The sequence below is a fragment of the Lacerta agilis genome, chromosome 2, assembly GCF_009819535.1.
Source record: "Lacerta agilis isolate rLacAgi1 chromosome 2, rLacAgi1.pri, whole genome shotgun sequence".
Classification (NCBI taxonomy): domain Eukaryota; kingdom Metazoa; phylum Chordata; class Lepidosauria; order Squamata; family Lacertidae; genus Lacerta; species Lacerta agilis.
In genome coordinates this window covers 32,538,770-32,553,586 of record NC_046313.1, presented here as the reverse complement: position 1 = coordinate 32,553,586, position 14,817 = coordinate 32,538,770, and the positions used below count along the sequence as shown (strand labels likewise).

General features: G+C 44.4%; 1 protein-coding gene across 4 annotated transcripts in view; it reads left to right on the top strand.

The window, feature by feature from the left end:
* RNF157 (ring finger protein 157) overlaps positions 1–14,817 on the top strand; it is a 65,668-nt gene that overhangs the window by 37,428 nt on the left and 13,423 nt on the right. For all 4 annotated transcript variants that reach the window (XM_033139394.1, XM_033139395.1, XM_033139397.1 and 1 more), the window contains exons 3-16: positions 273–361; positions 3,431–3,577; positions 5,295–5,412; positions 5,751–5,817; positions 6,412–6,455; positions 7,425–7,472; positions 8,483–8,554; positions 8,869–9,028; positions 9,533–9,645; positions 10,955–11,193; positions 11,427–11,535; positions 12,147–12,258; positions 12,877–13,061; positions 14,125–14,190. In XM_033139394.1, the coding sequence (XP_032995285.1) occupies positions 273–361; positions 3,431–3,577; positions 5,295–5,412; positions 5,751–5,817; positions 6,412–6,455; positions 7,425–7,472; positions 8,483–8,554; positions 8,869–9,028; positions 9,533–9,645; positions 10,955–11,193; positions 11,427–11,535; positions 12,147–12,258; positions 12,877–13,061; positions 14,125–14,190 (1,569 nt within the window). The remainder of the gene's footprint in view (positions 1–272; positions 362–3,430; positions 3,578–5,294; positions 5,413–5,750; positions 5,818–6,411; positions 6,456–7,424; positions 7,473–8,482; positions 8,555–8,868; positions 9,029–9,532; positions 9,646–10,954; positions 11,194–11,426; positions 11,536–12,146; positions 12,259–12,876; positions 13,062–14,124; positions 14,191–14,817) is intronic.

The following is a 14,817-nucleotide window of genomic DNA, read 5'->3' as shown; positions in this document are numbered from 1 at the left end:
GTTCCATTGCATTTCCAGTTGTGGGACTCTTTCAGTTGCCATGATTCGAAATGTATTTGGCTTGTTTCTAGTGATTGTTTCTAGTGATCCTTATAAAAGTCTCTTGCTTCCCTTTATTTTCAAGGGCAAGCAATGCGTCTGTCAGGATCCTATTGCCCATGCAATACTGAGTGAACATAGAAATTAGGCTTGTGCCAGTCACTGCAGATGGGGCCTTAGAGACCGAGTGACATCTTAAAATGTCATATTCTCTTTCTTTCCTCTCTGTCTAGTTTCCGTATGCTGCCCCACCGCCCCAGGAGCCAGTGAAGACACTGCGAAGCCTGATCAACATCCGAAAGGACACATTGCGCTTAGTCAAGTAAGTCGCTGTTGCTTCACAACAGGGGTTTGTAGCACTCTGATGTTAAACCATAATTTATTTTAAACCGGTTTAACTCAAGGAGCTGACCTTATAACTTCCCAATCACAGTTCCTTTGGTTGTGGGGACAGACCATGAGCTCTGGTTTGCATGTAATGTGAAGCCAACCTCTGGTTGCTTTGCCTCCTGTCCTGTCCCAGGCAGAAGTGGGGAAGCAGCAACCTGGGAACTTTTGAGCAGCATGCACTAACACGCTGCCCGTTGTTTTAAACTACGGTTTAACGTGATGTGTAAACCAGGCAGCTGCTGTCAACCTTGGTGAGCCCAAAGATTCTGCAAGGATTGGGTCTTTTTCAGCCTCGCTGCCAGAAATCCTTTTGAGTGGATATGTGATGAAATGAATCTGGGATCTTCTGCATGGAGAGCATGTATGTTCTGCCTATGAGCTATGCCCCTTCCCTTCCCAACTTCATCAGATAACTCTGTAAAAGCATCTTCAGGCATTAATGATCCTGTTGTCTAATAGGATAGATTGGGTGTTATACACAGTGAGTGCTGTGTACCTTTGCAGTTATTCATTCTGACAAAGGGTGCCCTTTGTTAGATGTCTGAGAGCTGGTTTTTCTTAATTTCCCGGGCACAAAATCACTGCGTTTAAGTGTCAGAATGCGTGCATGTATGGTGTGCCAGTTATGAATGCTGCATATGTGTGTAAATGAACAGGTTTCCCTTCAATACAAGAAACAGAGGTTTGATCCTTTTCCCAGTTTCGGTTAGTACTTTTAAATGCCCAGGTCTATGCTGCTCATTAAACATGAAAGGATCATCCTTCCCCCAGCCTCCCGCATACTTGGGCAAACTCAGCTGCTCAGAACACACATGCCATCCGCAGATGAGAGTCTCATGCATTGTTTTGCTCCTTTACCCCCCCCCCCCCACTTTTGAACTTGACTTCAAAAAGCAACGCTTGAATTTAGGTAAGTCTGTTTGCTCCGTTTTGATAATGGTCTGCTGGAAGCAATCTCATCAGCAGCAGTACAGCAGGGGAGATCCTCAAGATTAGTGCAGAGATTATCTGGCTGTTTTAGAGGAGGAGTTACACCGATGCCCAACGAGACAGGCTGTTTGCGCCTTTATATCTCTATCTTCTCCGCTTGGCTTTCAGGGTCACTGCAGGTGACAACAGGATTTAGACTGAGTTGAATTCACTCCCGTTGCTGGGCTAAAATCAGAGCCAAATAAAATCCAGCACTTTAGAGCTCAGGACCTGAGGGGTTGCGGGGGGGGGGGGCGGGGGGTGGAGAGGGACTGACCTAGCAAAGACTGTGGGCAGTATAGCGGCAGTAATGAAACAGGCCTGGGTGAAGGGATGTTCTCTACCAGTTTAACATGCCGTGAATTTGGTTACTAAGATTGCCCCTTCCTTGCTTGCATTCTGGATTCAATTTGCATTTGTGTTTCCAGCTATTTTCAGAGGGATGTTGCCAAGGCCTGGGAAGTCAGGCATGCAGAAAAGGCAGAGGAAAGAAGGGGGGGGGGGAGGAAGCCTTTGGTAGCCCTTCCCCCACCACTGCTGCCAGTAGCTGTGTGCTTGGGGTTCCCTCCCCGACAGTGGGTGGGTGTGAAGTAAATACCCCAAATACATAAACAAACAAGGGTACATAATTTAGCACCGCAGAATTGGTCTGCCATTTCTGGTAGATCCGGTAACATTGTAGGCCTAGTTAGGCCTGATCTCTGAGAGACTAGTACTCAAGAGCCACATCCATACTATATACCGTATATACCCGAGTATAAGCCGACCTGAATATAAACCGAGGCACCTAATTTTCCTACAAAAACCTGGGAAAGCTTATTGACTCGAGTATAAGCCGGTTCACCTTTGCCGCTGTGGAGGAGGAGGAGGAACGAGCAGCCCGAAAGCAGCCCTTTGGGCTGCTCCTTCCTCTTCTTCCTTTGCCAAGTTTGCATTTATGCGAGCAGTTCAGGAATGGAACAAGCTGCCTGGGGAGAGTAAAGAACCGCCGTTCTTGTACACTTCTTAAGGAATGGTTGACTGGGGAGAGCGGGTGGCGGCACGAGCGAAGAGAAAGGGCTTCTTTCTCGCCACCCCCACCACCCGCCTCACTCGAGTATAAGCCGAGGGCAGCTTTTCCAGCACAAAAAATGTGCTGAAAAACTAGGCTTATACTCAAGTATATACCGGTATTTAAAGCACTGTGATACCACTTTTAACTTTTGGGGGGAGGGGAATTGTCAGGTCAGCACCCTTAACAAACTACAGTTCCCATGTGTCTTTGAGGTGTGTATGTAGGAAGCCATAACTGTTAAAGTGGTATAAGAGTGCTTTAAATGTTTGGCACGGACATGATCCCTCTGTCGTTTCTCAACATGGTAGTCCTGGCAGGTAGTCCTGGCATCTTGATGACGCTGTACTTCTACACACAGCTGAAACTCTCAGTTCTTCATTTGACTCCCACCCACCTTTTAAACTCATTGCACTGCTTGCTACAATCAATTTCACACACCCAGCAACTTCATTTCCAATAATATTGACCCACACCATAGTAATCCATTTTAAACAAAATAATAATAATAATAATAATAATAATAATAATAATAATAATAAAACAGCAAGAACACTGGGTTTCTCTTGCCACACTTACTAACTCTGCAAACATAGCATGGGGAACCAAAGCCCCACAGAAACACAGGATTTCATTTCCAGAATACTTATCTTCAGGGTCCAGCTCAGCCCTTGCCCCATAGGGGTGTGCCCAGAAGTATCAGCTTTGGGTAGAGGTTTATTTCGACACACTTAATGTAGCAGGGATGAAATGGGTGTCTGGAAGGAAGAAGGGGATGGCATCACATTCTGTTGTCTTACTGTGGCAGGTGGGTGCAGACGCTCCAGGTGTTTTGTGACTACAACTCCCATCATCCCTAGCTAACAGGACCAGTGGTAAGGGATGATGGGAGTTGTAGTCCCAAAACATCTGGAGGGCCGGGTTTGCCTATGCCTGGTCTAGAGCTAGACTAATTTCTTTGCCTGCGCCTTTATCTACCAGGTGCACGGAGGAAGTGAAGACTCCAGGGGAAGAAGTCAGCAAAGCCAAAGTCCATTACAATGTGGAATTCACATTTGACACTGATGCCCGCGTGGCTATAACAATTTATTACCAGGCTACTGAAGAATTCCAAAATGGAGTAGTGAGGTAAATATAATGAATGCTGGGTTGGGGAGCGTTTGCTTCCTACAGAATCAGGCAGCTTAATCATAGTATTTCTGAAATTTTTCTTGCATACTCAGAGGGGGTGTCCGAATTTTTTGCACCACCAGTGAATGGAGGGAGGAGGTGGACTGCACCTCCTGGCTCTGCCAACAGCATCTATATGTTAAGCGCAACATTTGTAAGGGGAGCCTATTCACTTGTGCGTAGGACATGGGCTTTCCGTTCAGTTGGGAAGCCTGCACCGTTTCTCCCAGCCCCACCTGCTGGATCAGGCCAGTGCCCTATCTAGTCCAGCATCCTGTGCTCACAGTGGCCAACCAGATGCCTGTGGAAAACTCTCAAGCAGGACCCAAGGACAAAAGTACTCTCCCTTCCTTTGGTTTCTAGCAACTGGTATTCAGAAGCATTAACTCCTGGGAAACAGCTGCACATAGTGCAAAATGAATTAATCTGCCAATGGCTAGAAGGCAGAGCAGTTTTGTTTTTTTTTAACCTGCTTTGGAATTAATAGAACTCTGGATATTTTGAGTGGCACCTTAAGACTAACACAGTTAATGATGGTGTACTCTTTTGTGGGCCAGGGTCCACTTCATCAGATCCTTAGTTGATGAGTGTTTTTGAATACATATGGGTGGAAAGGGAGAGAAAATGTTAGCAGTGAGGCCATAGGGAAACAAAATACAAGAAAACAAGAAAACGGGAATTGCTTTACAGCATAAACATGTAAAATAAGGACAGTGACCATTCGCAAAGCAGTGTGAAAGATAACACAAACATCTTGACATTGCTAAGTTAATTGAAACATCCATTCTGGGATAGAGCAAACACTAGTATAAAATGCATGTAGTTTGCAGTTCTCTTGTATGCTACTGTAAAGCTAAGTTGGCAGAGTACTCAAGGGACGAGGCTGCAAATCACTGTAGGTTCAGGCAGGGAGCCAACATGTGTAAATCAATCTGGAAGAGCAAGGGCAGGTGACCAGAGAAATGGCCACACACATTGGGCCCAGAAGCAGAATAGATTAAAAGCACCTAAACAGCAACAAAAAGCAAAGTGGTTTGCTGTAAGGGCCTTGGGTTGAGCTTGCTATATGTGCAGGGGGAAGAAATCAACTAGACACAAGTTAATGGATGGGCAGAAAGATTACCTGCAAGGGTCTGTGTAGCAATTTGAGCTGTGGAATCTTGGAATAAATGTCAGCCTGTAGCAAGGGAGAATTCATCCTAGAACAGCATTTGACAGCATGCACAGAATCGAGTAATATGGCATCTGATAACATCTCTGCACATTTGCAGAAAAGGCAATATTGCAGTGGCATACCGAAGCCAATCTGAGTTGAATTATGTAGATGCTATCAGGATGTAGATGAGTGACTCACCATGGATCAATGTCAGCGTGGGCTACCACATGCTGGGGTTGCTCTGGAAATAGGCCTTGAGGATTCCATTAGAGAATCTTGAGTGGAGCCTTGATATTCTGGATAATAAGGAAGTGGCTGTTGGGGGATATTAATATAATGCAGACCTGAAATCCCTTTGAACTAGAATGTGCCTGTTAGAGATAAAGCTGGTTTGCTGCATGGAGGAAGAAGATCTTTGTCTTGGAGTGCATTTGAGGAATGCTACCTGTTGGGATTCAAGAATAATTAGCACACGTTCTGTGGCTGTTCACTCTTTGCTCTCTTCCCTTTCCATGGTAGTTACACCCCCAAAGACAATAGTTTGCAATCGGAGACTGTCCACTACAAGCGAGGGGTGTGCCAACAGTTCTGCCTCCCCTCCCACACTGTTGATCCCTCAGAATGGACTGAAGAGGAGGTAAGGCAAAGTGGGTTTGGAAATGTGGGAAGGGAGTTTAATGGATATTTTCAGCACTGGAGGGGAGGCATAATAATTAAGGAGTCCTTAGTAAGTTGTAAGCACCCATCCTGATAATACTAATGCGGCAGGATACTGCCCTATGGGAATTTACAAACAGAAAAGATGCAAGCAGAGTATACTGTAGTATAGAGGGAAATTGAGTCCATTCATCTCTTTTAAAAATGCAGTATTGATACAGAAGCACGTGGCAACTCTAGGTGTTACTAGAGGCCGATGCCCCTGCTCACTTCACTCACCACTATATATATTCCTTTCTTCCTTCTTGTTCTTTGCAGCTGGCCTTTGATCTGGACCGTGAAGTCTACCCCATGGTGGTTCTTGCTGTGGTAGATGAGGGAGACGGTAAGCGATGCTCTTAAGGATTCATTTTGGCACTCAGTTAACAGGGATGCTCAAATGATTTTTTTTCCTGGCAAGCTGTAAATGTACTTTTTGCAACCCAGCTTCTATTTAGATAACCACATTCCATCTTATCCATCAGGTGCCCTGCTGAGTGACATTAGCAAACAAATACACTCTGAAAACTGCCTATAATGAGCTATTTGTACACATTTAATTTATCTGTTTGTAGGTTTTACCAACTTGAATTGTGTTCATCAGTGGACAATTGTAGAAAACCTGTACCAGGGGTGACATACCTATCACCCTCCACGTGTTGGCAAAATGCAGCTGGCATCATCCCTGGCCATTGGCCTTTCTGGCTGGAGGTGATGAGAGCTGAAGTGCAACTGTTCCTGTGTATTCTGTGAGAAACCCTGCCAGCTGGGTGGGGTAATAATAATAATAATAATAATAATAATAATAATAATTATTATTATTATTATTATTATTATTATTATTATTATTAAATGCCATCCCTGACTTCTATCATCTATATACAGGCTTCTGCATGTGTGTGTGTGTGAATCACTCTCATTCTTGCCTGTTGCCTTGCAGAGCATATGGGCCATTGCCATGTACTCCTGGCGACGTTTGAGAAGGTGAGTGTGGTCTTTCTCTTGACTTTTTGTCCAGGCTACCATAGCTTTTATGCCCAGGAATCTGGGCTCCCAAATGTGGGTAAAGAGTTTGCTCTGAAAGCAAGTCCATGGTCAAAGGGTTAGTTAGGAAGACTACTGAGCCACTTGGGTAAATTGGCAAGGGGCAAGCTCTGTAGACTTCTCCAGCCTCTGCTTCCCACCACATTCTCCCAAGTTACGTGACTTTGTATCATGAGGAATGGCTTGGAGAGCTGCCCAAACTTCCAGTTCATTTGGGCAATGTCCAAGAAGCATCCATGATCTCTGAACAATGTTGGCCTTTTTGGCAAAAGAAGAGAAGTTTGGGGCCCTTTTCTATATAACAGGATTTCATGGAATTGGAGGGGATCTAGGGATGGTGATCCTACTGAGCACCTGAGGTTGCAGGCTTTGCACACTGCTTGTTTGACGCTCTGCTACACAGTGATATTGGTAACACTGTCTATTCTCTAGACGCCCAAACACCAAAGAAGAGGGGCATTAATGTTCAACAGGGATATAATCAGAAGACATGCTTGTTACAAGCTAGGTGGAAACAACCCAAACTCACTTATACCAAAACAGATCAACACACACTCACACCTTGTACGCAGGCTGAGTGAATGTAAAAAATATTTACGTGACTACACAGCGAAATAAATATAATGGATTAGAGGCTGCCTTTGAACTATAGCAATCTTTTGTGAGCGTTTGAATAGTAAAGAAGAGTGCTGGGAGAGTTAAAAGGGGAGTGATTCTCAGAAGATTCCTGAAGCACAAGGCACAACATGAATAGGATGCATTCCTTTTGCATTCTGCTACAAGGTGGACGCGTTCTTTTTTAAAGCGGGTGCACTTCAGTAGGCGAATTCTGTTTCATCACAAATGTATTCTGTGAAGCCTCTTTTGACAGACTAAAGCCCTATCTGATCGTTTGTGTTTTTCTCCCAGCATGCCGACGGCAGCTTTTGTGTGAAGCCCCTCAAACAGAAGCAAGTGGTGAGTGTGTGATTGGTTCCTGGTGGTGGCTGCCTGCTGCTTTAGTTCAGGTGTGTCCCTGGTTACTTTTCTGGGGAAGCTGCCTAGAATCACTGAAGACACCTGAGACACAAGTATACTTGGGTGATAGCCAACATTAGTCATACTCAGAGCAGATCCATTTCAAGTCTATCCATTTCAGTGGGCTACTTCTAAGTTGGATATTGCCTAATTGGTAGTGGGGGGGCATATGAGTTGGGGGTCAGATTTGTTTGGGATCTCCATCCCAGTCTAGTCTCAACCGTCCATGCCTATTGCAGAGAGCATTTAGATAAAAGGCATTGGGAAGCCATGGATTAGGGAAAATTAGAGGACGGTTTGATGTTAGAACCAATGGATGATCCCCCATTAGGACATGTCGTTTTAGGGATGAAACTTAATTTTTGCAAATTTCTTCCGCGAGGGGTCATAAAAATACGTGTTTGGAAGCCTGCGTCTGATGAAGAAGCACACAATCTGCTTTCAGGGAAAAAATGAAGAACTCTAATTTTACCTTCCAAAAATGTCAGGCAATGCTAAATATTAAAAAAATAAAATTAATATATAATAAAACCACAAGTATTTGGCAGTCTTTTAAAAAAAATTCTATGCAATTTTACACATATTTTACTTACCAAACAAAACTAAATTATATGAATTTAACCAAAATATCTTTTGATTTCCCAAGTCATGTTACAGCTTTTTAGCACCCCTCCATTTGGGAATTTGAAAGTTGAAAAATTCAACATGCCCTAGTCACCCATAGCATTTAAGTATTGCAGAGAAGCATGGAGTTTGCTTCCCCACAATATATGGGTGTGTGTGTGTGTGTGTGTGTGGACTGAAGCAGACTGGTATCTTTGGATTAGAAAAGTTCTTGTTTCTCATAGAAGCTGTCTGTAGTCCTCCCCCTCCTCCCAAAGGAGCCCATTTTTTTTACTCTACTTACGTCTAATTGCTTATGTGTTGATTCTCTCTCCCTGCCCATGTAGGTGGACGGAGTGAGCTACCTCCTTCAAGAGATTTATGGGATAGAAAACAAATACAATACACAGGATTCCAAGGTGAGTACTGAAGCAGAGGTTGCAGGGCAGGTGAAAATACACATGAAGCAGACTCAAGAAGGATTTGTTTTCGTATGGGAGAATTCGCCTTGGAAAGCTGCTGTGGCAGAAATTTTAAAATTTAAAAGGGGAAGAACTCTTAACATTTATTTACTGCTCAATTTTTTCAGTTCTCTTCTCTCCCCCCCCCCCCGCCAATACGTCTGTGTAAACACAGCAAAACAGCATTCCCATTTATTCAAACTCATTAAGGAAATAGTTGAATGTCACATTTCACCTACCTGTTTTGTATTTTGCTGTGTTTTCCTTTCCAGGTGGCAGAAGATGAGGTGAGCGACAATAGTGCAGAATGTGTGGTCTGCCTCTCTGATGTCCGGGACACCTTGATCTTACCTTGCCGCCACCTTTGCCTCTGCAATACCTGCGCTGACACCTTGCGTTACCAAGCCAACAACTGCCCCATCTGCAGGCTGCGTAAGTCCGCGAGCTTCTTTACACATTGATGTTTGTCCAAATTAAGAGGTAGCCATATCCTGGAAAAATCAGTGGCTTATCCTATTTGATCCTCTGACTTTGGAAAGTTAACATTCATTTTTCATTGTTGACAAAATCCTGTCGGATTTTGCATGCAGTATCTTATTTTTTAATTAATTTAATTTTTTTGGGTCACCACAGAAAAATTATAGTGTATGTTGCTATATTGCACCTATCTTCTGAGGGAGCTTCCGGGCAGGGGCTCATTATTGCAAAGGGCTATTCAAATATCTCGTATGGGCTGTTGACAACAGGGGTTTCCAAATCAGATTTCAACCCAGTAAGGGTAAATCTGGATTAAATTTATGGGATTGCGTTCTGGTGTTTTGTGGAAACCGCACAAAATTGTGCGCATGAGGAGTTCCTGTCTGACAGTGAGCATCCTTAATATTTGTTATTGGAAGCTGTTTTTATTTCTCCTACCCTTCATCTCTTGCCCTGCAGCATTCCGGGCTTTGCTACAGATCCGAGCCATGAGAAAAAAGCTTGGACCCCTTTCCCCAACCAACTTCAACCCTATCATCGCCTCCCAGACATCCGACTCAGAGGAGCACTCGGTTAGTATAGGTGTGCTGATGGTCCCAGTGTTGACACTGCCCTGCTGTCTTTGCTGAGCAGGTCTTGTGGGCTGTGAAATAGTTTGCTGAAGAGGAGTTGGGCACAGAGAAGGCTTCTTTAAAAACCTTCCCGGTAGTATCGTATGCAGAGAGCCTGTTGCGGGACAGCTATACAACTAGTGGCTTTGGGGGGGCCAAGGAAAAGGTGCCAATGATGACAAGGGCAACCAGCCTTCCCCACAATGATTCAGGTAGCGCGGCAGGAAATTCCATGCAAAATCAAGCAAATCAGCCTTGAGCCAGAAGCCATGGGTTCAAGACAGAGGAGCTAGGGATCTGGAAGCTTTCTTGGCAAATGAGGCCCTTGTGCCTTACAGCAATTTACTCTGCCCCAGCAGCACCCACATAGAGTGAGTTACTCACCTCCTGCCATTCTGCATGTCCAGAATTTAGTGCAGATCTGGTATCGAATCTAGGGGAGAGCTGGGATTCAGTCTAGGTCCACATGCAGAGTAGATTTAAGGTTTCTAGACAATAGTGCTTCAGACTGCAGGTGGAAGGTAATATTAATTTATCCTCCGTTTTCACTGGTTTCTTTTTAAACAGCTTTGCATTTAGAAAACTAGATACTGGGGAGAAGAGCAGAGTGCTAGTCTTCTCCCCTCAATACTTCAGTTTTGAGTGCATGTGGACTTCCACCGCCACCCAATGGATAAATAGTTTTAACAATGTGACTTTTTCCACACGGTGGGCAGTCTGGAGAGATCTGAGTCCAGAACTAACCTACCACCACATCTGCAACGTCAGGGGACTAGGCCTGAAATGTCAAGCTTAGAACAGAAAGGTTTTGCACTGTATCCTCTTGACTATGGAAGTTTGTTAGAATAGTAGCAGGTTGTGTGTTGGATGATTCCTGTGTGTTAGTTTTCCCTCCTTTCCTCTCTCTCTCTCTCTCTCTCTCTCTCTGTGGCTTCTGTGCCTTGCACGGCTCCAGCACCCAAGGGTGTTCCTCTGCCCATTTTACAGTCACACAGTCGCACCTTCTTCCAGCTAAAAGATTTCAGGCTAAGAAATCCAAGCGATCTGGTCCAGAATAAAGCATGCAGATATCAGCAGCTTTATGTGAAATAAGCAAGTCTCCCATCGGTGATCTCAGTCTCTCTCTCTCTCTCTTGCTCCTTTAATGTATGAGTCAGATTCCTTTGTAGGGGGGTGGAGCTTACTCCTCTGTGCTGAGCTCTCTTGTAAAAAGCTATGTTTGATACAGAGGAGAGTGTTCTTCTCACACCCGTCTCCCCGGTTCCTCTAGTCTTCAGAGAACATCCCTCCGGGCTATGAGGTGGTCTCCCTTCTGGAAGCCCTTAATGGGCCTCTCACTCCATCCCCAGCAGCTCTTCCGCTCCATGTACTTGGGGACAGCCACGTGTCGGGCATGCTGCCCTCATATGGCAGTGACGGCCACCTGCCTCCCGTCCGGACCCTGTCTCCCCTTGACCGCTTGTCGGATTGCGGCAGCCAAGGACTCAAGCTGAAGAAGAGCCTGTCCAAGTAAGTAGCTTGCTGGTGTCTCCTGCACTGCAGTGGCTGTTCCCACATTGCAATGGCTAAGCTACAATCGCTGGCACCTGCCTGCTGTCTATTGATGTATCTGCTGCCTTCCAGATGTATCTAGCTGCTTGTGGACGTGTCTTCTGTTGGCAGCTTGTAGCTCTTCAGAGCCCCCTTTCCCTTTGGTTTCTAGTAGAAAGAAGTCGCTATTTAAGTGGTTTGTTTTCCACCAGGTCAATATCCCAGAATTCCTCAGTACTACATGAAGAAGAGGATGAGAAGACCGGCAGTGAATCTGAAATCAGGATTTCCAGGAGGAAGTCTCCTCGTCCTCAGGAAGAGGTGATTGTTTGTTTGAAAGGTCTTGGGTTTATATTAAAAAAAAAAAAAAACCACCTCTACTTCCTGGGAACAGAAGGGTTATAGAGTTTTCCTGCCAGAGATCCCAGGCGTTAAACCCTGATGTCATTGTTGCTCATGCTAAGCAAGCATGCTGGCGGAGTTCTCCTGAACCTGGTTTAGGAAATAATTTCAGAGGCTTGGAAAAGTCCACCTCAAAGAGGAAGTGAGCTTTGCTAACTCAGGAATTCTTCTCTGGCTCAGATTGAAATCCAGAGCCATGGAAGAATTACCGGCTTCTCTTGTTGCTAAATACTTTTCTAGTGAGCAAAGTCTTTCTTGACCAGAGATTGTGGGAGCACTGCCAAGGAACTAGATCACTTCCTGTTTTAAGGTGCTAATTTTTCTGGAACTTTGATTGCCTTGGTAAAATTATCCGAGAGCTTTCTCATTTGTTTTCAGAAGACCTCAACTCTTATGTCCATTAATCTGAAGCAGGTTTGGGGGAGTTTGCCTATCTGTAATGGCAAGGCAAAGCACACAATTTATGGCAGTAGTTCCATCAATGGAAATTATGTTTCCCTCTTAACATCTGATGCATTTTTTTTCCCCAGGAATGTGGTGTGACGCCAGAAAGTGAAAACCTTACCTTATCCTCCTCAGGAGCAATAGACCAGTCTTCATGTACAGGGACACCTCTCTCTTCTACCATCTCTTCTCCAGAAGGTATAGAAGGAAAGCTGACTTGCTTTGATTCTGGGGGCACATCTTCAAAAGACCCCTCGGCAAGCATATTAGTAGTTTTCCTCAATCCCGCAATTCTTTCCCCATACCACCTTTTTGTACGCCTTGGCAGAGGACATAGGCTGAACACCAGTGCACAGAGATAGACCACAAGATGCACAATCTTGTCTTTAAAATAAAATAAAAAGTTTTGCAGATGTGCTACCTTTTGGCCTCCTTGCTTTTATGGATATTGTGTTGGTTAACTAATGGGTTGATTAACCCATGCTGCTGCTATGCACTTGGAAAGCAGGCAGATCAGTGAGCAGCTTTATCATACGATTTGAGCTAGAAGAGACAGCTCATGAAAGACACGTGATCAGGAGCCAGATGCAGTAAGGAAAACATGTGATGTACCGGCTGAGTTAAGAGCACAGCAGATTGGACCACTTCCTTGCACAGGACTCAGGCTCGGGTTGGATCTTGGAAGCTCTTAAAAAGCTTGTTTTTTTGTTTTTGTTTTTAAAAAGCTAAACTTGTATCTCAGCTAGTTCATTGTGTGTCCCTTTATAACCAGCCTCCCTGGCAATGTCTTGCCTGCGCCCTCCTCTCTTTCCTTAGATCCTGTTAGCAGCAGCCTGGCCCAGTCGGTTATGTCCATGGCTTCCTCTCAAAGCCAGCACTCTGAGATCAGCACTGACACCATGTCTTCCATGTCAGGCTCCTATGTAGCTCCTGGCACTGAGGAAGAGGGGGACATGATCCCATCGCCTGCTGTTGCCAGTGGGGTACCTTCAGAAGGAGATGTAAGTATGGCAAGCCTGTTCAGATGGCCAAGCAGCAGAAACTGCGATGCGGGATAGTTCATTTCTATGATGACAGCCGCCCTTGTTAAGGCAGGGGTGGGAAACCTGTGGCCTTCCAGATGTGGTGGAACTTCAATGCTCATCACTCCCAGCCAGGAGGGAAAGTAGCCAGAGATGATGGGGGTCATGGTCCAACAATAACTGGAGAGTTACATGTTCCCCATCCCTACTCTAAGGGATTCACCGTTGGGGCAGACAAAGCACTTCATATAATGCAAGACCCCTTTTTAAAAATTCTCAAACCGAGAGAGATATATATTCAGCTGTTTTAATCAAAGTAGACCCATTGAAATTAATGGACATGGTTAAGTCAGGTTAATTAATTTCTAATAATAATAATAATAATAATAATAATAATAATAATAGAATTTATATATCACCCTATACCAGGGGGTCTCAGAGCAGTTCACAGAATAAAATAAAAGTTCTACTCTGGGTAAAACTTAGTTGAATATTACCTAGTTTTTTTTTTGTTTTTTTTTTAAAAGTTATTCAAGCTATTTCAGCTATTGGGTGGAACCCAGTGATTATGTGGCACACCTAACATCCAAGATGGCAGCAAACACACAGCATTGTAGGTTGTGGCTAAGCAGCCATTTCCTAGGTGTGGCAGAAATTGACCAATATGGCGGCCAGGTGCAGTGCTCTTTTTCTGGGGGGGGGGGGGGGTACGGGGATGCAGACCCCTAAATATTTTGTGAATCTTCATACTTTTGTCCATTTACTGTATTCATTTTTCCTGATTTGAACTATAAAATGGTGATTTTCTTGAGTCAAAATGAGAATACCCCTAAACATTTTTAGGGAAAAAAAGCACTGGCCAGGTGTACCTTGTTGCAAAAACTCATTTGAGAAGAGGTGGAAAGCCAGCGTGACATTATAAATTCAGAACGTGTGTTGGGGTTGATACCAGCAATGTAATTTGCCAGTGATTGTGACCTGCCCCTACAGGAATTGCACCAGTAAGTCCAAGTCCTGCCCTTTCCCCTTTCTCTTCCCTTAGTCAACCCCCGTTGAATCTCCAGATGAAAATTTTGTCAGTATGTCAGCAGAGGAACGAGACGCAGAGGTAAAGTTCCATCTTTGAAGGCCTATTTAACATGGGGGTTGAAGGGGAGGGATGATTGGATGTAAAAGCCAGTGGCTGAAGCTTTCTTGTGAAAACGTTTTGCTTTGGCAACCTGAAAGCCCAGGCATCAATTAAGGGGAGAAAGGCAGATGGGAGCTAATGAGTAAAGTGAAATACTGTAGAAGGAAAATGCTGTAAATTGTGTAGTTGATAAAGGGGAAGCTGAAAACTGCTCAGTGATGCAGATTGTAGCTCAGCACAAAGTGGCATACAACTTTTAACCCAGAAATCACTGGGTTAAAGCTGACCGAAAGTCCAGAGGTAGCGTCATTATCAATTTACAATGGGGTGGAAGGTTCACAGGATATGAAGGACTTGCTCACAAATTTATTGACAGCTGCATGAGTTATTATAGCTAGGAAGTGGAAGGGGCAAGGTGAATATAAAATGGAGGAATGGTATAAAGAGGTGTGGGATGGAGCTATTAATGATAAATTAACGTGCTATTAAGGTAAGACGGGGAATATGCAGGAGAAATAATTTTGAGGAGATATGGAAGGTATTTGTAGAATTTGTAGTGTTTAAACGGAAAGGGGTCAAACCATCACAAGAGGTGTTGAAATTTTT